Source organism: Dromaius novaehollandiae, chromosome 3 (genome assembly GCF_036370855.1).
Source record: "Dromaius novaehollandiae isolate bDroNov1 chromosome 3, bDroNov1.hap1, whole genome shotgun sequence".
Taxonomy (NCBI): Eukaryota; Metazoa; Chordata; class Aves; order Casuariiformes; family Dromaiidae; genus Dromaius; species Dromaius novaehollandiae.
The window spans coordinates 95,595,071-95,618,729 of NC_088100.1; the positions used below are offsets into that span (position 1 = coordinate 95,595,071).

General features: G+C 40.2%; 2 protein-coding genes across 4 annotated transcripts in view; one reads left to right on the plus strand and one right to left on the minus strand.

Annotated features, from left to right (window-relative positions):
• The window catches only part of MOCS1 (molybdenum cofactor synthesis 1), a 35,028-nt gene extending 34,521 nt beyond the window's left edge, over positions 1-507 (minus strand). For all 3 annotated transcript variants that reach the window (XM_064509540.1, XM_026121193.2, XM_064509542.1), the window contains exon 1: positions 316-507. In XM_064509540.1, the coding sequence (XP_064365610.1) occupies positions 316-441 (126 nt within the window). In that variant the 5' untranslated portion in view covers positions 442-507. The remainder of the gene's footprint in view (positions 1-315) is intronic.
• On the plus strand, positions 440-23,050 carry LOC135327989 (uncharacterized). The gene is made up of 7 exons (XM_064510179.1): positions 440-460; positions 550-868; positions 988-1,091; positions 1,842-1,936; positions 12,449-12,509; positions 14,221-14,275; positions 14,648-23,050. Exons 1-7 carry the CDS (start codon positions 440-442, stop codon positions 14,737-14,739), a joined length of 747 nt encoding a protein of 248 aa, XP_064366249.1. The 3' UTR covers positions 14,740-23,050.
• Positions 23,051-23,659: the final 609 nt, after the last annotated feature.

Consider the following 23,659-nt stretch of genomic DNA (forward strand, 5'->3'; position numbering starts at 1 on the left):
GCCCCCAGCCCGCTCCCGGCCCCCTGCCTGCCTCCTGGGCAGCCCACGGACTGCGACACGCTCGGAACCCCCCCAAAACCCATCTCCCCACCCCCAAAACTGCGATGCACGGAGGAGCGCTCTCTGCGACCCGGCTGAAGGTCGGGGAGGGGGGCGGTGGGGCTGCGGCCCGAGGGGCAGAGGCCGCACAGTCCCAGCCCCCTCCCCCCGGCAGCGGCTCGCAGCCGTTAACGGCCGCCCCTCGGCCCCGCGCCCACCTCCCCCTGCAGCTCCGCGTTGTAATGGGAGCCCTCGGCACCCCTGTCCCCGCCTCACCTGAGCCGCTGCGGAGGGAGCCCTCACGGGCGCCCCGGTCGTGCAGGCGCGGCCCGCCGCAGCTCCCAGCGCCCCCCGCAGGAGCGCGGGGGCACCGCGCCGCCCCCACACCGCCACCGCCGCCATGGGGCCTCGGCGGCGCGCAGCACGCGGGGGGCTCCGGCGGCGCCGCCGGCCCCGCTCCGTCACGCGGGGGGGGGGAGCGGAGGCGACAGCCAATCAGAGCGGCCGCAGGTGCGGCGCGGCACGCTGGGAGTTGTAGTCCGCCTGGCCCAGCCGGCGCCCGCGCGCAGCTCCCGCGAGCCTGGTGTCCCGCCGCGGCAAGGGCGCAACCTGCGGAAACGGCCTCCTTGCCGTAAGACGCCGCGCGGCCCCGAGGCCTGGGCGCCCCGGTGCCCTCGGGGAGAGGCGCCGAGGAGAGGACGCGGCCGCTGGGTGCTGCTGCGAGTCCCGGCAGCCGTGGGCAGGGCACCTGAAACCTCCCTGCATCTGCTGGAGGACGTTTGTGGTGGAAACAGTGACCGCCTCAGCGGCCTCAGTCCCGAGTCGCAAGGTAGATCTGTGAATGTTGTCAAAAGAGGGGCACAGGAACTAAATATTCCTCTTTTATGGGACATACGAAAACAATATTTGTGTTCCTCCGGCCTTTTCTGCTGTTGCCTGCACTCTCAGTGCTTCCCAGGGAAGGCAGTGGTCCTCGACCTTTCCCTCTAGACCCCCTGGGATGGCGACCTCATGACCGCCAATCCTTGGCCAACGTCTGCATCCTTGGGATGGTAGGTACCGCCTGCCTGCTCCCTGCAACTCTTGGGCTTGCATAGCCAAGTTAAACTCAGCTGGTCTGAATTTGGATCCACTGGTTCTGTCAGATCTGAAGGAGGGTTTGAGTGCCCCAAAGTTTGCCTTGTTCCCCTTCTCCCAGCTATGTTGGTTACTCTTCTAAAAGACATGTGCTTCCCTAAGTGACTTTTATTGCTCTTACTCTATGACCTTTTCAATTGTTGTGTTGCTGTAGCTGTTAAGAGTCAAACTCACATCTTTATATATTCATACAGTTAGTCCATGCTGGTTCTTTGATAACCCTTCCAGCTTAAGTCACTTCATTACCAGATTTACCAATTACCAGACAACTGTGTCCCAGGTATTCACATTTGCAACTCATGTTTGCAAAAAACAGTAATTCTCTGCTGAGATGTCAATGAGAAATGCTGCTTTCGGTAACCAAAGTCCTAACGGTTCAGTATTTGAGCTATGAAGTACTTATTCATGTAGTAGCCCATACGAGTAGCTGGGCCTTGTAATCATTTGTGTCAGCTAATATTTCAAGACATGATTGTATGCCCTTGTATACAGATTCAGATCTGAGCCAGATTTTACTTTAATCCTTGCTCCGCAGTTAAACATTTTCTTCTGTCAAATTCAGTCTTCAGTCTTTAGACTTTATTCAGTCTTTAGGCTGGATAGAAACTAACAGAAAGACTTCAAGGTTTAATGCACCACTGCTTGCTTGCTTTTTTTTTTTTAAGCTGAAGCCATTTGAGAAGAAATGTGATGGACTCGAAGGGCTTGTGATGTGGCTAAACATCTATTCTGAAACACTTCCCATCAGTTTGACATCGAGGTAACATACATGCAGATCAAAACAGTAGAGCATATAGCAAAGCAAAATATTGTTTTTAGTTACTATTTTCAAAAGATGCAGAAGTAAGCTGGATGGTTACATTTGTATTAGTTTTATGAAGCATCACTTCTCTCTGCAGAACACAAATAGCTAGTAATTAAAGGATTTCCTGAATCCAACAGCAAGTGATAATGAAGGCTGAAATACAGAAAGGATTTTAGCTTCATATTAAACACAGTAATCGTTCAATTAAAGGAACATTTCAACTGTAAAAAAAAGTTTAATAAAATATAAAGTATTCAAAGATCAAAATTCATTACAAACTCAGGAAGAGAAACAAATTATAACTTGCTTAATCAGTAGTAAAAAAACCACAGACTCTAATATCTTTCTCCATTAAGTGTTCTTACCCTACAGTGAAGGGATTGTTTCTGTAATTATTTTAGTCCTGATTCTGAAGGAATTAAAGCCTCTATTAAACTCTACTTACCTCTGTAATCCTATTGAATATGATGGGGCTGAGCATGTTAGGAAAGTTAAGAAATTGAATGCCTTTGCACAGCTGAAGCCTTACATTTCTCCAGTTTTATCAGAATATACATATATAGGCATATTTTATTAAACCAGCATAAAATCAGGTCTTATCCCTCCAAAGGCAACTACTACTATCAAAAGTAGCTGTTGTTGGTTGACAGAAGCACTTCCCTAGGAGTAGACAAAAATGTAAAATAAATGTAATGGCATAAGAGATAATAGCATCTACATAAGAGATGATGCTATTACTGCGATACAGTCAAGTCATACGTCACAAAGAGTATATATTTTTGCACACCTGAGACAGCAGATGGAGGTTTATTTTCTTTGCTTCTCTCAGCAGCTGTCCAAAGAGCTAGTATTTGGTAAAGAATTAAAGGTTTGAGATTTGTATATTTAGGCCAAGATACTGTGCAGTATCATGCCCTTGCATTGTAGCCAAAGTTACATGTGATATTCTATCATGGCAAAACAATACCTATCCTCATCTACCTGCAGAGAGCACAGTCACTTTAGTGAAGCTCAAGACAATTGCCCACAGCAATTTCATACACAGAATCTCTTGCCACTAGGCTTTCAGTTATCTTCCAGACATTATGCAGACTTTCACTTATCTATGGCATAGAGTAATTCTGTAGCCCGAATTCTAAAGAATGCAGTTTCCCCTCCCCTTCCCACTCCTGCTTTCCTTTCTGACTTACATGGAGCCTAGATTACCTGTGCTTATTTTGCTGTTTATTTGTTTTAAGTTTTTGCTGAATTCCCACTTAACCCCTTATGGGGCTCATTCAACACTGTTGCAATTTCAAAGATTAACTAGCTTTTCAAGACCATGCACTCTGCACTGTGCCATTCATATAAATCAGTGTGCTGGCCAAAAAGCATTAAATCCACATGAGCAATTGAAGGACAAAGTCCACGTACTAGTGTCTTCTGTGAACCTATCCCAGAACAACACAAAAATATAGAGTGCTGGACTATGTCTGGTGCTATGCATTATTTCAAATTAGCACTGACCAAAGTCTGAAGATTTGTTAACAAAGAAACAATAGTAATAAAAAAAGTCTCAGGCGAGTGCACAGCACGTGAGCTGTATGGGTCTGTCAGAGTGAATCCTGATTGCCTCATTGTCCAAACTGGGCTTCTCTTAGAGAGGTTCTCAACTCCTCTCTGAAACTTTGGGCTACATGCCTGAACAGAAACCGGGGCAAAGTGCAAAACATGATACTGTCTTTATGTGGGGTTAGAACGTAGCCAGGGATTGTGTTGGGACTGCAGTTGGAAATGACTGCAGGAGTGCATAGTCCAGGCAAAGCCTCCATGTCCAGCTTCCTACAAATCCAGCAGGAAATAACTGTTAGAATTTGAAAAGACACTGATTGTTTGGTCTGTTTCTTGCAAGAGCAGAACATCATCCCTCTTTGCACTTGTTACTAGTGAGCAATGTAGGGAATCCTTTAAAGAAACTGCTAGGATAGAGATTCACTGTTAAACTTGAGGGCCTATATGAAATATGAATGACTGGCATAGGATGTCTCACTGTTGTTCATGAGCTTCACAGCATTTTTCATTTCAAAGCACACCACTGCATAATTGTTCTTATCTATGCTTGAGAAATCCTATGGAGCTGCCACAGCAGAGACTTTTGTAGTTATAGTGTGCTTTCCTCATTAGAAAGAGACATGAGAGCCTTACTGGTGTTTCTTTGTAGTAGCTGGCACAAAATAACATCCGCAGTTCTCTAGGTCATACTGCTCCCACAGAATTAAAAAGTATATGTCAAGTGAACACACAGAGGTGGTAGTTACAAATAGGGATTTCGTAATGTAACCATGCCAGGTTTGCCACAGAAACAACAGCCTCTCACCCATTACGGATTTTCTAGATAAGTGCTCACTAATGTGTTCATGTAGATTAACTCCAACAAATGCAGAGGAAGTCAGAACAAAACCAGCCAGTTTAGTCAAATTGGTCTCAAACTCACTGGAATGAAACCAACCAGACTGGTCAGAAAACAGGTGTCAACCCCATCTTCTCCTATCCCTCATCTTCTCTGTGCTCGAGCAGCCCTCTCCTCTCTCATCTTATTGCCCCTCTACTTTCACTTTATTTTCTGTGATGTCTTCTGTTTTTTCTGCTCACAACAATGAGAAAAGGAAAAAATGTTAGTTTAGTGCTACTAAACTCATAATGATGAAAATTTTGGTATTCTCTGTTTGATTGAGAATGCAGTATCAAGGGTACATGGGCTGTAGAACACCAAGGAATCCAACTGATTCTAAGTGTTACAGCTAAGTCTACTTTTAATTTTCAATATTTTTTACCTAACTACACTGCAGAAAGGGAATTAAGCAATGCATAAAAAAGAGGGTGAAATACAGTAGAAAAGGAAAATAAGGGGAAGGAGGAATAGAAAGAAAGAACAAAACAAAAGAAAAATGTGGAAAAAGTTTTTCTATGAGCTTGACCTCTTTGTTTAAGTAGAACCATTCCTTTCTCTGTTGGTTTCCTTCCTTTACATGGAATAACATCATCATACCTTCAGCATGTCATAGTTGAGGAATAGCTGCACTTTTAAGCCTCCTATTTTGTAACTAAAATCTCCATGAAGGACAACGGCTGATTTTTTGTTTACCTGGAGCAAAATTGCACAGTTCCGTTCTTTGGACAAGGTTCATGATAAACAGGCCATTTGTGGCTTGACCACAACAGCTTTGCTGGTCTAACTGGATGCTTGTCATGTTTAAATGATGAGAACTGTAAACAGAATGAACACAGTGATACAGAACAACTGCACCACATGAAGGTGGCACAGACATGCCCAAAGAAAAGTTTAGATAGTCATACACTGTCTCAGCTTAACTTTGGGTAGGCTTGTTTTACCCTGGGTAGCCCTAGTTCTAGGCTTGGGGTTAATCTGTTAGCATGCTTACATTTTTTTGTATCTGACAGAATTCAAGGAGATGGCAAAAGGAGGAACCAGGTGTTAGAAAACACTTCTTTTCACCTTCCCTCAAATGCCCTGGACTCCCAGTGCCATTTTTCCTCTTCACTCTCCTATGAGTAACTCCCATTCCTCCTTTCCCATTTTAAGAAAATCCTACCTAATTTACAGAGTTGAAGTTAACTACATTTTGGAGGTACGTGGTGGTATGTTACGTATTGACACAACAGACACTCGAGGCACATGGCAGTGGGTCAAGGTGCTGATTCTCAGACCTGATGATACAGTGATATTTTGGACATAACACAGATCATGATCTCCCTTTTCCCTGGAAGTGCAGTTCCAGTTCTTAATCTTCATCTACTCTAAGAGAAAAATTTCCCCTTCCCTCACTCTAGGGGAAAAGTACAGGACTTCAAAAGGCAGAATTAAACTCCAAATGGCCTGATGGAGTAAAATCCAAATGGCTTTGTACTGAAATATTAGCAAAAGAATTCTTATAAATATAATGGGTATCTCCCACATCATTTGCTTTGAAGCAAGAAGGCTCAGTAACAACAAAACCCCTTCCTCATATCCCATCATAACAATAATTAAGAGCATAGTTCTTCGAGATTTTTTTTGTGCTGAAAGTGTATGACTGTATTAAAATACAGCTTGGAAATGGATTAAATTTTGTGTAGCCTCTAAAGTATACCTATGCTGAAACTTTCACAACACTATGATAACATTTACAGCTGGCATCTTAAACTACCCGGGAGGGGATTTCATTTTTGCTTATTTCTTTGCTTGTTTCAGTGAAACAAATCAACTTCCAGTCTGTTAAAGCATCCCCTCAAGGTAAGTGAAACTATACCAAAAAGCACTCTGAGAAAGTTAATTTGTATCCAAGTTAGAAAGTTGCAAGGCAAAAAAAGGAACAAAAAAATAAAAGCATTAGGGCTTTTTTGTGGGCTGTTGGCATTTTTGTTTTGTAGATGTTTATATCAAAGACTGTATTTTTGCAGATACCATAGGTCACTTCCAGATTTAGCATTTCACAGATATTTCTCTGTCACTTCAGATCCCGTAGGCACTACAGTTCTGTTCAGTTCTTGCAAATCACAATAAGTAACTGTGATTAAGCAAGCCAAGTCTCACTGAATATTTCCTTCTCTCACATCTTTGGCTATCATCTTGTAAGAGAAAGACAGGAAGGAGCTGTTAACAGGTTCACTCCTTGGTCTGATCTCTTCCCAGTGCTTTTGCTATTGCCAGTTTCTAAGCTGTGTTTTTACACGAGAATACATGACGATGCCTTGGAAAAGCTTTCTTTGAGTTTTCAGTCAGGGGATCATTACCTTATTGTGCCTTGTTTAGTCTGTCTTCATAGGAGAAGAGAATTCTGTACTCCCATTCCCTTTCACTCCCCTTGACATCAATGATTACAAATAATCTATAAGGTTACAGAAAATCAAGCCCTTGAGAACTAGCTATCTGAACAATGACGCCCAGTCTAACCTCAGAGAAGCCATGAGGGCAGAGGTTTCAAAAGTTATGACAACTATGCCCACTAAATATGAGAGGTCATAGGCTTTATTTTCTACAGTAGCTGCTTTTTTAAAGCTTTCATTCACTGTGGTGGTAATTGCCCAGACCTTGTGACTGGCTAACCACTGAGTCTCTGAAATACTCTGTTGTGGAGATGTGAGAATGGGTTATTTATTTCACAGGAAGAGTGCATTTAGAGCCCTCCCTTGGCCTTGTATTTCCTTGTGGCTAGGGATGTGTTCATTAGGAGCCCAGCCTTGGAAATCTGATCTCCTTACCCAGTTATTTCAAGTTAAAACCCTGTGGGTATAAGGTTAAAATAAATTATAAAATCAAAAGTGGAAAAGGCTGGTCTGATGTAAACTCTGTGACCTGAATGAAGATTCACTGGAGTCATGGGTCCTTGTTCATTGGAAAGCTCTTTCTATCTTGGTCAGTGGAGAGTTGCCTCATGACAACAGCTCTGCTGTAAGCAGAAAACATGCAGCAGTTGTAAATGTTCCTCTGACTGAGAAAAATAACTTTATCTTGATCAAATATTCCTGTTCCAAAAGGCATCCAACAATGTTTGGCAGCTATGACCTGTAAACCTGCATCTTGCTGTTGTGAAAGTCCTTCATCTCCATACACAGCACTCTTTTGTGCTACCCATGTGGAAGGCTGACCTTTTTGTTAAATGCAGCATGACAGAAAATGGAGAGAGAAAGAAGGGTGAAACGAGGACATAGCAGAGGAGGGAAACTAAGATACCTGATTTTAGTATTCACCTTAGATTTCAGATCCAGCTGAAACTGACTCCTACAGTCAAGAAGCCTGGAGCCAAACACCTATAAAACCTGAGAAACCTGAAATTTCTATAAGGATTTTGCAGCTTTTCAATTAAACTGTGTAATTGTTCCATAAGATTCCAGAGTACTTTAACAAGACATTGTTTCTTCCATGTAATTGTAGCTCTCTCTGCAGTCCAACATGGTAACTTGTGAAAAATAGTGGTATTACTTACGTCAAGAAGAGAAAAGGGGAAAGAAGACCATTGATCCAAAGGTACCGAAGGACATCTAACTGACTTACTAGATGGAGTTACTGCTTTGTAGTTTCAAATGTCTGCTGTGGGGAGTCAACAGTCAGCTGCAAAAATGCATCTTCCCCTTCCCCTTCCCATTTTAGAGTTTTCCCCTCCACAGCCCATCCCTATGTTACAGTTGCAAAATCAAGTACGTAAGGAAACAGTCCTAGTTCTGGTATCCCTCTCTGCTCAGTCTTAATTCATTACTATACACACTTAATTCATTACTGTACACACATGCCCTTCTCCATGTTTATTGGCCTGCTCATCTCTTCCATTCTCTTATATTCCTCTCTCAGCTTCTGCCTGCCTGTCCTACTGTCCAACTCTTTTTCTAGCCTCCTTTTCCCTAATTCCTTCCATTTAAATTCCAGCCCTACCATTTGCCTGCTCTGCATCTGGGGTCGGGGCAGTGAGAGAAACATTTATTTGTGAGCAGTAGATACTGACACTTAGAGAAAAATGCTGCAGATATCACAAGGACAGCCTTTGTTAGAAACCTTGCTGTCTGAAACATCAGATGTTCATGTATTTTATAGATTAGGTCCTGTGATCGTCCTGAGATGTCCTGCTGTTGTCGTGTGAATAAGTGATGTCTCTTTGAACTATATTTTTCCGTTGTGTGTAACACTTGCCTCTAGGAAAAGGGGCTGCCTATCACCTCACTACTTGTAATTTCAGAAGCTGAACTTTCAACATTAATTCCAATCTGGAAATGATTTGACTCTCCCTGTACCTGTTTGGCTAGAATCTGACTGTACACCAATCCCAATAGCCATTCATAATTCTCTATAGCAATGAGGTCTGGTAACTAAACAAAATAGCTTCCTTCCTGGTTCCTTTCTCCCCTCATTTTGTAAGGAACATTGATTTAATCAGTCTGATTAAATCTTCACATTTATTTAATTATATTAACCTAATTTATTTTACCTTTACTCACTTATATGAGCTTCATTGTATGCTTTTTTGCTTTGCTCTTTGGCAAAGCTGTGGGTAATAGGAAATAGTTCACATCCCTTCTCCAGTAATGAGTTTTGATTTAGAGGTGACTTTCAGTCAAATATAAAAGCAGCTCTGTGCCTCATCTGTTGATGGTTCAGAGAAACTCCTTTTTTCAGTTTACAAATCTTATTGCTTAAGAAGACCTGCCTTAAAAAGCTTGTGTTACAGCAAGGTTTCCACAGAGTAACTCTGCTCTTTTCATGCTGGACACACTGTCTTTACTGCACAATGCAGTGGGGCCAGGACCCTGCTTAAGCAAATGGAGCAGATGCAATTGCACGGTACATTGCCTGGCTCTGCAGAGGTACCAGCTCAGATCAGGAGAAGCACAGACATAATGCCACAGTGTCTGCATCCTGGCAAGGATAATTTGTGTGGGTGCAGCAGAGCGCTGATGAAATTGTTCTGTTTCTGGAGCTACCACTTTACTGCCAGCACTGGAATCTGCACTGTGTTTATTGTGCACTACTGTCTCAGTTTTGGAAGGAGTGATGAGATAGCTGTCACACAGACCAAATAGAAGCCCTTATTAAGGACTTGAAATAAGAACCCTTCTTTATCTTTACTGCCAGTGCTTGGTTCTGCCTTCTCCCATCATTGTAGTCTGGTAGCTGGGATCCTCCAGCCCCTGGCACAGTGCAGCTGCATCATCTGCCCACTTGTTAACTATGCCATTGTTTCATTTATTTAGCACTTAGGGGTGATGAAGAAGTAATGTTACAGTGAAACTGTCACAGCACTGTGATGCAAAATCCCTTTTTCTGTCACAGAGGCAAGGTGTCCTAGTGCTTCTGTGTTCTAACAGCAAAACTTGCCTGTGTCCAGAGCAGGGAACAGAATGCAGGGCCAGGGAGGTGGGTAAGAGACAGAAGCAACAAAAATGAATGACACCAAATGCTGCAGGACCTAATGAGTCCTTCGTCTCTATTTCCACCCAGCAGGAGTGGCTCCACTTTCTGTAAATCATTAACTAGTAGTGGGTCACAGAAAGGAAATTCTTAGCAAAGAAATGTTCTGGAAACTTTGATGTATTTTGTTCTGTCTAAACATTTGACAAGCATAGAAAATTATAATCTAGAACATAGCCATGTTAAAGCATTCTCTTTAAGATGATTAATATGCAAGAAAAAACAAAACCAAATTAAATCTGTTTTACTTTCTTGGAACAAAACGTATCTGTAGTATTAAATGAAACATTATAGTCTCTGGGCCATTCTAATTTGTCATTTTTGGTCTGTAATCTTGAGTGCCTTTCGAGAGTGTATTTCGTCTGTTCATTTCCATATTGTCGCTTTAGATGTGGTGAGTGTTTGTAGTTTCTTCTCCCCATATATTTCCTTTTTTTTATATTTGCAAAAAAATATACAAAATATACCAAAATAACACTAAACTTTTCCTCAGATATTTCCCATAAGACAGTTAGACTTCAGAAAAATTTTCAGCAGAGCATGCTGTCCTTGGAAAACAGCAATTCAGCAACCAACTCACCTGCTACTTCAGAAGGACTAAACTATTTAACAACTCATGCTTTCTGTGAATACAATTGATGTTTGAGGGGGAACAGAGAGTCCTTTCTTAAAGTTGAAAATATAATCCAAGCAGTTGTTTCATCATTGGCTTCTGCCTTGCAAAATAATTTGCAATCATCTTGCACTGGTAAATGACTGCATGAGTGAAAAAGGCTACAGAGTATTGAGCCCTTTGATCCAATTTTGCTCCAGCTAAAATGAAGAAAATTTTTGGTCCTTGGATTAATAGAAAGGATATGCCCCTAGCCCTCCTAATTTATTCATGATTAGGATATTAAGTTGGTCTTGAGGAAGTTTACAAAGACTTTATTCAGCTCACATGCAGACTGTGAGTCTGGAGAAGGCAAATATGCAAAAGTTAATTCTAAAACCAGAAATAATCCAACAGAGGTGAAACCAAAAAAAGAACCACCAGCATTTCAGACTCTGCTCATCTTCCCAAGAGACTCCAAGTTGCTTGTTAGAGTTTTGCAATTCTATCTCACTGCCTGTTAGCACCTCTTTGTCTCCTTTTCAGATTGCTTTAACCTCCAATAATCACAGGTGTACATGTCACTGGAGAAAGGAAAGGGGCTGGTGGGGAAAAGCTGGCTGGAAATTTTTCTTATGGAACTTAGTGGGGCTGGGAAGGATTTAGGAGGTCATCAAGGTCAGTCCCTTGCTGTTGCAGAGGGCCACATCACAAACCTGCACCTTTACTGTTGCTGGAAAGCTGATTTAGAAACTCAGGGCTCTGATGGTTATAAACCTTCTAAGTTTTCACCTAAAAAACCTTACTCATTAGTTTATGTGCAAATTGGCCTCTGTCTTATATACATCTCTCCCCTGCTTTGCATTCATGAGTATCCGTCCTCTGACTAGATGAAAAAGAAACACCTCTTCTAGACTGCTCTTATCAGATGTGTTATTAGTATGAACAGAGAAATAGAAAGTCTTTCTCTGAGCTTGTTCTACCGTAATTCATTTTGCTATTGGCCAACTAGAGCTGTTTCTTCTTATTCTTTGGGTGCAGTGAGCCCTGTGAGTGTTCCTGCTTTTTGGCAAAGCCATTCGTGGATGCCTTCAGCTACAGAGCAATGCTACAAATGCCCAGTGCCAATAGACATGGCACATATGTTGATCACTTTAGCATGTGACGCAATCCTCCATTTGCATCTTTCCACTATTAAGAAAGAAGAAAATCCTTTCCTTTAACTGGCTAGCTAGAGGTATATTCAAGGATACATCCTTACAGCCGCTTAACTCTGAACTCTGCCTTATATAATAAAATTAATCTTTCCTCAGTACAATCTTTCCTTGCTGTTTGAAATCTCTTTCTGACGTGATCCCAAGGTACATTCGTCCTGTTGGAGACTATCCTACGGGTAGTAGCAGAAAGCTGATGGTTAACCAGTACATACAGGATCTTCTGTCATTTCATTGCTAAGGAAATAGCAATAATTTATGCTGTAAGTGCATGACTTTCTGTTTTGAGCTATTTAATATAATTGCATTTCTATTACTCTGGGCCTCATGGTAATCCAGTTCTACCTGCCTTATATTCAACACCTCCTCTGATTTGCTAATGGCTGTGAAGTGTATGCAGCAAATTTCATCAGCCTATCAGCTTCATTAGTGAAAATATTTGATAAGAAAAATCCCAAGACATATCTTGAAGAGCTCCACTAATCATTTATTTCTAACCTTTCAGCATGATATTATTCATCCTTTTTAGATTGTTACATTGTTATTAACTAATCCTTATCTCTTCATCTTAATCATTTTTCATCCAGCACCATTTTTCTTAAACTAAGATTTTGTATGATTTATTTTCTCTGCGAAAGTGTATATCTTACCAAAGAAGCTATTCAATTAGTCTGCACAATTTAATTTGTGAAGTTCAGGATATGTTTTCTTCTGTTTTCTAGGTACCTTTATACCATTAGACAAAATTGTGGAGGAAAGAATAAAGTCTTGCATGCAGCTGAGGTAAAACTAATAGACCTGAGGCTGCCTGAATCAACCCATCACCCATTTCTTAAAAAGAAAATTTAACATCCTATTCTCAAGTCACATGGAATCATTCAATACTAGATGGCATAACTGGTTAGAGAACCCTGCCGCCAGACTTGGGTCAGTTGTTTCTGTGTTGAATGTGTACTTTCCTTTTCTATGCACTCATTTGTATTAGCAGACTTGCCGTTCTGGCACTTGCAATAAGAATGTGTATGTAGAACATGGACCAAGGTATTATTTACTGTTTGCTTATACATCAGTTATCTTTATTCCCATGCCATCTCCATATATAGTGGCACAATTTCTTTCATTTATTAGTTTCCTCTTCCATAGCTAAGCAACATTTGGCATTTATTTTAATATCCTCTGCAAGCTCTGACACAGACTGATGTTTTCCAACTACGTTTGTACTTATGCTTTCAGATCTCCAAAGCATAACTTTTTTTCTGATTGAGGCTTCTTCTCTCACACCCATTCTCATTTCCAATACTCTTGTGGAAGTGAATGTTAGCTTCAAAGCTCTTCCATAAAGTTTCTTCGCCTTGATGAGGATATAAATACCAGATGGGATTTTACCAGCCCAAATGGAACTATGATCTAAATAAAGGCTGCCCAAACATATCGGAAACTACTATGTCATACTGCAGCAGCAGGTACAAAAAGGCAGTCATAGCTATCCTTATTCTCTGAGTAAATCTATGCCTGCTTTTTTAGATTGGGAAGAAATTATATTCCTTTTCAGTATTTTACATTCCTGTGCTGCAGCAAGTTTCTCTTCTCTCTCAAAGTTTGTCCTTTTAAACTAAATAACTAAGGAATTTAATTTTAAATGAATTCACTAATGGTCAGTGAATCCAGTTATTGAATTCTTTTGTAAAACTCTCTTTAGGACTAAAACCAAATCTAAACAGCAGCAACCCTTATTCATTTAGGGATTGGTGAAAAAAATTCTCTTGTTCATTGGACCAAAGAACATCTAGGACAAACTACTATTTTAGTAATTTTTTTCCTAATTTCTATATAGTTCCTCTGGGAACATGACTGCCATTTCTCACTCTAATAAATATTTAATAATTAAGCTGTGCAGTAGGCAGCAAGCAGCTGCCCAATGCATGAAGTTCACGTATAACAAAGTTTTATTTCATGTAGAACTATATTAGGACCTGACTACTGGATTGAGTGGATGTGAGCCATGTAAATCTACCATATTTCCCCTCTTCCCAGATTTTCATTTGAGGAAAGGTAGGCATCATTGGATCAGGCTTACTGAATGAGACCCTGCAAGTAAGATGGGCATATAGATTACTATTTTGTGAATTCTATTTCTGTGTTTCTTGTGAGATGAGAAGTCATGTTAGAACCACACAGCAGTCTCCAGTCATATAGCAGAAGCACATGTGTATGTGCTTGACCATGGGGAGCAGTGTGTATGGAAATGGAGGCCTGAATACCATAAACACCTAAATACCTTTTCAGGTACCTTCATTACATGATAAGTGTTTAAATCCCCCATGTGATGCTAACCCTTTCAGTATAGCTTGGCTGTAGCTCTTTGTTCAGAGAACTATGCTAAAGTTTACTCTGATTTATGTGAGAAGTATCATAAAGGTCCCTTAAATCCGAGGACATTTCTTACTGCAAGGTTGTTTTAACTCTGCAATTCATTTCATCATGTTGTCCACAGACAGCTGTGCTGGCACTAGAAGAGACTTGTATCAGAACGAATGGATACAAGACAAGTAAGAAAATTTCTTGGTGCCTTCTGAGTGTCCATGGCCTGCTTGGTTGTAGTGTATAATGGGTAGGAAGCAAAAGTGCTATATGCAGATTCTTTGATAAGCAGCAGAAAGGAGAGTTAGGCAGAAGAACTATGAATGATGAATAATAATCCAGGAAATTATTTTGTATTTGTCCATAATCATGAAAGTTTTGCAATAGCTCTTTTTTTGCCTATTAGAAGCTACTCTCACTTGTTTACTCTGGAAGTGTGAGTCAAATTACCATTAAGAGTGAATTGTGTCCCAAACCTTTGCCCTGAACTTCATCCAAAACCTTTGTGAAGGTCTGATAAAGTTCATGACTTGTCTAAATGTTTTCTCATTTCATTTCAGGGAAACTTCAGCAGCAGGGCTGGGAGGACCAGAACTGTCAGGATGCACTTATACATTGGGAAGGAGAATGCGATAGCTTCACTAAGCTTTGAAAAAGACTGTGTATCTTGCAATAAATGCAACTTGGAAAACAGAATCTAAATTTCAAAGTCAGTGGAGTTGACGAAATGTGAGATAGAGCCACATCTGTGTGGTTCAAACAGCTAACCTTACTATAGTGCAACAACAGCCTCTTGGTGTGCTTAATCTTACTTAAAACTCTCTTGTTCACTGCTTGGCTAGTTGCTAATAATAGACCTGCTTGGGAGAAAGGGTGCACCTTTCCTCATGATTATGCTAGTCTTCTTTGAGGTCTGGAGCATGAGATTTAAGGTGCTAGTATTATGATCTCTTTTCCTCCTCTTTTTTCTTCCCTCAGCTTCCAAAATGCCCAAAATAAATCTTCTGAAGCACCAAGCAGAGGACGTGTGTGAAGGAGCTAGCTACATGCTGAGAAATCACAGTCCCAACTGTGTTCAAGCTTTCATTTCAAATTTTCTGCAGCACCTCTGATAATGATACAGAAAGAAGTCCCTACTGTTTATAAGTCTCCCCAAGTATTTTTGTGCAATGGCAAAAGTGCATCCTGCATTAATACTGCAAAGAGACAAAGAAGTCAACATGTCTAAAATGACATCTTTAAGAAAAAGAAAGCCCCTGAACAATTCTATATACTCTGAAGTATGTACTGTATCTTGAAGGGTTTTTCTGAACTCTGCCAAAGAGGAACATTGACAAAGCAACACACCAACTCTCTATTCTTCCACCAAATATAGTATTATTCTCTGATATAATGATCACTCACTCCTGAAGACCTTTCTATTACCACTCAGGCATCTTCTCTGACTGTAAGTATATCCAAGGGCACTGAGTTCATAAAAGATCCATTTTGAAAATGTCAAGTTTGACTTCTTTTATGCCAGGTTTCTGGGAAACATTTCAAAAGCAATGAAAGTATTAATATATCTTGATGTGTCTCCAGTCTGCTTTGTGAAATTGGCTGAATATCAGGTTATTTGATTTTTTTGACGGCTATAAGAAATACTCCAGAAAAGAAAAGGAGGGAATATTGGTTTAACTTAGCAAAGAAATAATATCTGTTTAAAGAAATTATACAAACACCATTTTAAGTTGTCAGAATGTTTCTTTGACCCCCTATTAAAAGAACTCTTTCAGGTTTTACTTTTTCATTTAAACTTGAAAAATACAGAGCTTTTGTTTTTAAACAAACAAAATTTTCATGTTTTTGCGAAGTTGCGGAAAGAAAGAGAGCATTTGGGCAGGCTGATATTTCTTACCCCTTTCTGGGAAGTTGAAACTCTTGGTCAAATTTCATACAAAGAAACAAGTGGTTTCAATCACTGCAAAACATCATGGTTTGGTATGCTTATTTGTCACCTTTTTTTTTTTTTAATGCAGTGGTAATCCCTACTCTAAACTCTCTATATTTTTTCATGTTTGGCTTTAGATTTTTAATTCTTTTTTTCTGTTTGGAATGATAACACAGTTTTGTTATTTAACAAACAAATAACTTTAGCATGTTTTCCTATTCAGAAGGAAGAAGTATCAGTAAGGTGTTTGACTCAGATGAGCAGTATTGTAGTTAGAAGTGAGCCTTAGACAGCTGAGTTCTCACAACAAAGTCAGTGCACATAACTAAGCACTCACGAGTCATGCTATAAGAGATCTGTGAGAGAAGCTAGTACGTGCAGAAGACCTGGAACACGTTCAGAAAACCATAGGTTAGACCGTAAGTAGATATGTAGCAACTGCTTAACCCACCTTTCTGTGCTTTGCACTAGCTAAATATATTGCAAGAGCTGAATAAAAAGATGTTTCAGAAATGAAAAAACAAGTGTTTACAGCTAGGTGGTGCCATAGGCTTATGCAATCTCAACAAAATTTGTGATGCTTTAGGAGGACTTCCATCCTACAGTTGATGTGATACAAAAACAGGATGTGATCTGAGTCAGAAACTGCTTCGGATAATCTGTTTCACCATATCTAACACTGCAAGAATAGTAGCCACTTCAGAATTATTTCCTGTTCTATTACACCCCTCCACATTAAATAGAAGCTGTTGTAAGACTCTCCTATGGAGAAGCAGAATTGATGCAGTCATGGTGATTTTCCATGAGAGAGGAAGAGACATTTCCTGAGAACTTTATATGAGCTCTTCATGAAATTTTTGCACGAGTGCTACACATGAAATAAGATATGCAGAAGACAGATGGCAGATCATCTTGCTCAAACTGGAGCTGAGCAACATAAAATCCTGGAAAATATTACATATGCTGATGATTTTTGTTAACACTGTATACTTTAGCTTGCTGTGTGCATGAAAGTACATGCTCCCATGACTCCCTCCTGGATAGTAGGTTCAAATCTTACTCTTTACCCTTAATAGTTATCCAGTTCTACCAGTTATTTTTCTTCAACACGCTTGGTTCCTCCAAAATAGGAGAAAAGGGCCTAACTAGCAAGAATTTTGTCATGAAACTCCCACAGAAATTGTATGTAGGTGGGGAAAACATCAAGCTATGTACATTTATAAGGTTTGATATCCCGAGTATTTTGGTACTGCTCCTAGGTTCATGGGACTGTTTTAGTTAGATCTTTTCTGTGCTCCCTAACAATTTAAATTCTGAGGTCTACTTACAATTCCTACATTACTACATAGCACAGTTTAAATGACACTGAGCACAAATGGATCATCATTACATGAATGCATTTGACAGAGCATTGGAACTGTATGGCTCACCAGCTCGAACTTAATAACAAAATCTGAAGAGAAGCAACCCTATTAATAGAAGGCAAGAGGTCGGTTGAATTATGTGATACGGTTCATCTCATTTCATTTTAGCCAGCCAGAAGCTGGAAGGCCAATTTTGGCTGGACACCTAATTTCTCTCTGTATTTACTGAGGAAAGAGGGTACCCCCAGAGGAAGACTCAGTCTCTCCTCTTACAACTATTCAATAACTCTCTCCCTTTCTACCCTGGATGAAATGTCTCTGTTCATGGTTCTTTCATTCAAAGGAATGCAGCTTTAGGATTTAGATTAAATATGGCTGTGATGAGGTGCATCTCTGTCCTCCCCTGTTCCCTTGGAAACATAATGTTGGTGTAGTAGGTGGGCCCTTGCCTGTCTCTGAGTTTGTGTTTCTGTTGTATGATTTAATTAATCACATTGTTTCCAGATTACCTAGCTTTCTGGTGATCACACCATTTTTAAGACAGGCACAGCATTTTATAGATCATAAATAACAGAACAGCGCTGGCTGTATGTACATCTTATACAACTCAAATTTAATTCTCTTGTCTCTTTTCCCAGATACCACATGTACCTCTCTAGAAGTCCGTTTCATTTTCTCTGTTGTTCTAGAGCTTACTATATAGCTCATGTAGTCACAGTACCTTTGCAAGTTATGCATTAACAGACTCGGAGTGGACTTCCACCTAACTGGAAACTTCCCAGAAATTAAGTGCCAGAAGTCTTAAGGAGCTATTGAGATCAGGTGCCTTCAAATACTGCCTGAAAATGCCACCTGTATTTTGGGTCACAAGAAGGATCCTTAGTGTCTAAGCTTAAATTCCTGTGCATATTTCCTGGCAGAGCAGGTGGGTACCTACACTGTGCTGAAACTCCACAACAGCTCAGATAGGAACAGGAGAGGTGCTGAAACTCATTGAGGCATGCCCTGACCACACCAGGCACGATCAGAATTGAATTCAGCAGAGAACATAGCGATCAGTTATAGGGGAGGTTGAAAGACAGACAAGTTTTAGCCACAGTAGTTGAAGCACAACAACAAAGTATTCATAAGGGCAGTGGGAGCCCTCAGTTCAAAACATTCCTCAAGGGGCCTGAAATCATTGAAGGGATTAAAATCTGGAACTTTTCCCTCATTAGAAGTGTCTCGTGACTGAGCTTCTCAGCTAGATTGTCATTCCTCTGGTTTGTGTGTTTCATTCTTCCTGTGTGACTGAGAGCTGTGTTCCTTCTTTCTCCCTCCACTTTTTCCCTTCCTCCCTACTCTTGAGTCACCCCATCCCATTGAACCGTATCATCAGAAGAAATGTAATTTATCTTACCACAGGTGATCCATCGCTTAGTGTTCAGTGCATTCTTTACACTTCAATAAGTACAAGTTGTAAATCTTACGGTAAGAGGGCTGTTGTGTTTATGCTGTGCTCTTTCCTTATTTGTGCCTTGATTATATAGTTCTTTCTTATAGTGACATTTGCAGTGAAAATGTGTACAGAGCAATTGTATGGAAAATTGTTACCTACTGCTTATCTGTGCTGTGCCTTGTTTATTTTTATGCCTCTACCAGTCAAAACTCCTTGAACATAAAAGAATGACTAATGCCATTAGAAACTCCATTATCCTTTTCACAAAGAACTTGAGGCAGACAGGCTGAAGATAGGAAAGAGGAAGGTTTCTATTAGTGCTTCTCCTAATCACGCTTGCAAGGTATGTGTAATTATTTGGTACCTTGTGGCCTCTTCTTGCTGCTATTCGGTGAAAGCCAAATCCAATGGTTTTTGCTCAGTCTGTGTAGAAAAGGAATGTGATAGCAGAGACCTTCACATGTCGCAGTACCACTAGATGTGCATCTTCTGGCTGTTACAGGCCACTCTAAGGCTGCCTTGCCTCTCTTTCCTGTAGTAACTACATAAAGATGGCCTTAAGCACACTCTTCAGAAGTATGCTAGCTTCCTGCAGGCCTACTTATTCAAGTGTCCATCTTTGAGTTGGCAGGACTGATGAAAGGGCAAACAGAGCAAGTACCAAGCCTCTTGAAACCTCTCTTGTCACTGTGGTATCAATGTAGCCACTGTTACTCATCAGAGGATGATGTTCTGGTGTTCAGCAGAACTGTTTTTTTTTTACTATCATCATACAGCCAGCTGTTGAGTCACATGGTTGGATCATTGGTTATGCCTGGTCTTTTATTGAATGCAGGGCTTGCACAGTCATTTGTTTGGAAGAGTAGAGCTGTCAGTACAAAGTAGGTCAGTTCAAGGTGCTCAAGAATGAATGGACTGTGGGGGTTATTATGTTTTTTTATATATGTATACACATGCACATGCACATACACATACGTATACATCTATAGATATACATACACATACACACATTATAGTTGCATTTTAAGGATCAGGGGAATTTGCTGGCTATGTGCCAAGTTAATGACTTCCTTGCTGCTCTTCGCTTGATATTGCATGGGAGAGTTTTTATTCATTTGTAGTGGAGCTGGCCACATGCATCGAGGCATTTTAACATAGGAGTAGGCAATACTCAATTCCTTGCTGCAGGGCAAATGGGTGGGATAGCTGCAAGTATTAGAAAGGCTTCAGAGCTAACAGATGGATGCATAACAAGGAAGTGGGATACACCATTGTTTTAGTTAATAATCTAAACATTAATTGGCAAATAGTTCCCTTAAATAAAACAAGAGCAGACCATATCACTAAATGGCAGAGATTTGTTTTCCCCACTGTGAAAGCTTCACCATACGACATATGTAGCTAGCCTTGGTCCATCCATCATGTGGGAATACTGTACAATTTGCAACATAAACAGAATCACATCTTATCTACTGGCAACACAGAGGCAGCTGTCAAGATGACCAAGAAACTGTTACAAAAAGGTAAACAAAGGAAAGGAAGGGAAAAAAACCCACGGACTGCATTACTGGATGCAAGAATACAGTAAGAATAGGCAGCATCTGGATATGGCACATGATGTCATGCCTGACATGTCCTCCCTCATCTACAGCAACAAATATTTGAAATCAGCAGTAATGGAGGGAGGGTGGAAGCAATAGGATGAGTTTAGTGGTGATGCCTGCAAGCTAATGCTACTATGACAGAAGAACCCCAGTTTTTCCATGAAGTCCAGGACAGACAGTTGTTGGAGCAAGGATATACTGATTAACAGTATCATATAGAACACTTGAATTTGGTTCTCGATTCCATTTAATTCCTTATACACAGAATGTTTTCCTCATCTACTGGTTGTGGGGTTGGCTAAAGCAATGCTATAAGGGCCTGAAAAGAATGCAGTCTGTTTGTTGCTAGTTTGCAACTGAAATAATGAATAACTTTTAGAGAATGATTGGTAAGGAGGTAGACCTAGATGAATCACTAGTGTGTTGATAGTCCTTCAAAAGACCAATAGAAGTCTACAAAAGGCAGTTACTTTCTGAAGTAGGATGCGCAAACCAACCAAATCAAATATAGCATTTAAAGCTATGTAGCCTCAACGAAAACATGCTGCTACCAATGACTGGAAGTTGCTTGCATGATAGGGTGGATAAGAAGTGATAATAATTTATAATCTGCATGGCAGTCAGTTTTCCTGCCTCCTCTGAAGTTTTCCAGGGCAGTGGCAATTGTTCTTCTTCCTCTCTGGCACCTTCGAAAAGGCTACGAAGTGATGTCCCTTAAACAGATCTTCTGTATTTGCCCTTTCGCTACAACCCTGGGTTTCTGGTGAACTGTGTGAAACCTTTTGGGAACTTTACACACATTTTTGTAAACAGACACCCATGTACATATATGCACATGCATACATACATATATGTGTATGTGTGTGTGCACATATATATAAATATATATATATATGGAAGGAAATTCTGACTATATGTATATTATTCATTTCAGCTTTCTCCCCACTATCTAAGTGCAAGACCTTTCTCTACTATTTTCAGAGAGCTGACAACTTGTCTGTATCTTTCCTTCTCGTCAGCTGAAAAAAATTCCTAATTTCCTTGCCTGGCTTTTAATTTCCCTATCCTTCCACCCAGTTTAAATTCATAAAGCCCTTTGAGATCCCATTTACATCAAAGACACTCCACAGGATAACTCTGTATTGTATTCTGTTTATTCATCAAATACTCGCCCACTCCATTTGGTACATACACTATTGAGTTTCTCTTTCCTTTCAAAACAGCAGGAGTTAAAGAAAGAGAACTTGCTTTTACAGCCCAAACCTTTATGGGTTTTAAACAAGACACTTCACATTATTTGGATGGTTTCTTCTGTTTATCAGGAAGATTTGCATCATTTCGAAATGAAAACAACATCAAGCTCCAATGAATTGAGTTGGTGATAAAAATTGAAAAAGACATAGAAATCTTTCAAAAACAGTAATAAATGAAGTGATGTTTTTATCCACTATCATTTGAATGACTGTGCTATAAGTCCAACATATTTCATATGCCCAAGCCCTGATTAGAATTTTGTTTTAAGGAGAAAAACATTAATCTGTTTTTGAATACTCCTTGGTTTTGTTTTTTTCCCCCTTAAAGACCACATGAAAGCCATTTCCAGCATCATATTTCTGTATATGACCTTCCCTTCTGCCCCCACGTGTGCATCATGTTATATTAAATTCCCTAAGATCTGCACACTATGGAAGTGCAATAATAAGTCAATGTTTTATTTATAAGTGTGGCAAATGCATATACCGTTATATTATCTCAGCTGGGCTAGTTCAATTCATTTCATCTCATTTCCTATGGAACTCTGAAGTTTTGTTTCCTGCTACCCTCCAATTTTGGCAGCTGCCTCTAGTCACAGTCTCTGCTGCTGTAATTCTCCTGTGGGTACATAGGAGACTGTAATAAGCTTATCAGAAGCAGTTGTTTGTGTTCCTATTATCATTCATTTACTGATGGCATTTTGTTCTTAAACAGGGGGGCTGATCAGTATGGCTTTAGACTCATACAGCAGCGGGAGGTTTGCACGTTACCCTACACCACATCTTCCATCTTTGTCTTGCAGCACTTAATATTATTTGAGTCCTGGAGTCTCTTCTGTGGTTGTTCACCATAGTAGACAGTTATGGTTTGTGTTCTTCTGTTCCATCTGTGGTACATTTTGTAACTCTTGTTATCTGACTAAAGCAATCCATAGGCTGTTTTACCTTCCCTCATGTAGAATAGAAAAGTCACCATATTATAGTTTCTTGCAGAAATTTGTAAGTTAGGAGTATTTCTTTATTTCTGTTCTAGCCTACCTAATTTCTGTATTGTTTGCCTTCAGATAAATGTCTGACACTTAGAAAGGTACACAGTAGAGAATATATTTCACTTCTGAGTTTTCTAGGAATTACTATCAGCTGACTGAAAATTTCCCTGCCAAAATGCATTCCTACCTACTAGCACAACTCTAAATGAGTATCTGTAGAGTCATTCTCTGCATACTTGATGTAGCTGTTGTCCATCACCACAGTATTCAGGTCAGCACTGGCTGTATGAGGAAACTTGTTAGCCTGGTGTCCCTAATCCATGTAATTTAAAAAGAAAAAATAAGTTGAAGGAATGAAATAAAGTATTTTTATCTGAGTATCATTTATTCTGGTTTGTACTAATCGCTCTGTGCCTCTGTTAATTACGTGACTCATTTTTAACACTGTGTTGTTAAACTCATGCTGCTTTATGCCCTGTTTGACCAGGATCTGGCTTGTGTTAGTCGTTGAATCCTGCTGTTTAAAAGTGACTGAAATTTAACAACGTTTTCTCTTTACAATAAACATTTATTTTTTTATCCAAATACGCAATAAGAAAGAACAAGGTTGATTCTGATTTCACATACTGTACAACTGTTGTCAATCAGGTGCATATTCAAAGAAGCTGATGCAATGACTCCTGTGCAAAACCAGCATGCAACCAGAGCAAGACCCCAGAGTATTAACTTAACATTTCCTCATCAGATCAGAGGCCCAGAGTACATTGCACTACTATTTGTTGACCTCCTGGGCCAGATTCTTCTCCATTGTAACACCAGTGACATCGGTAGGATTTAGCACAAATTGTAATGGTAGGATAGGCATGCTTATCAAATAATACACAGCTATTTGCAAAACTGTGAGTTAGAGACCATTGTGCAAAGTTCAAAGACAGTTTTGCAAAGGTTTCAATGTGCCCATACATTTGAATCATAAAAATTCACAGAACTCATT

Coding starts and splice junctions, on each gene's coding strand:
- LOC135327989 (XM_064510179.1), top strand. CDS start 440: ATGGGGCCTCGGCGGCGCGCA. Junction 461..549: donor TGGGGCCTCGGCGGCGCGCA/GCACGCGGGGGG, acceptor GAGCGGCCGCAG/GTGCGGCGCGGCACGCTGGG. Junction 1,937..12,448: donor CCCATCAGTTTGACATCGAG/GTAACATACATG, acceptor TCTGTTTTCTAG/GTACCTTTATACCATTAGAC.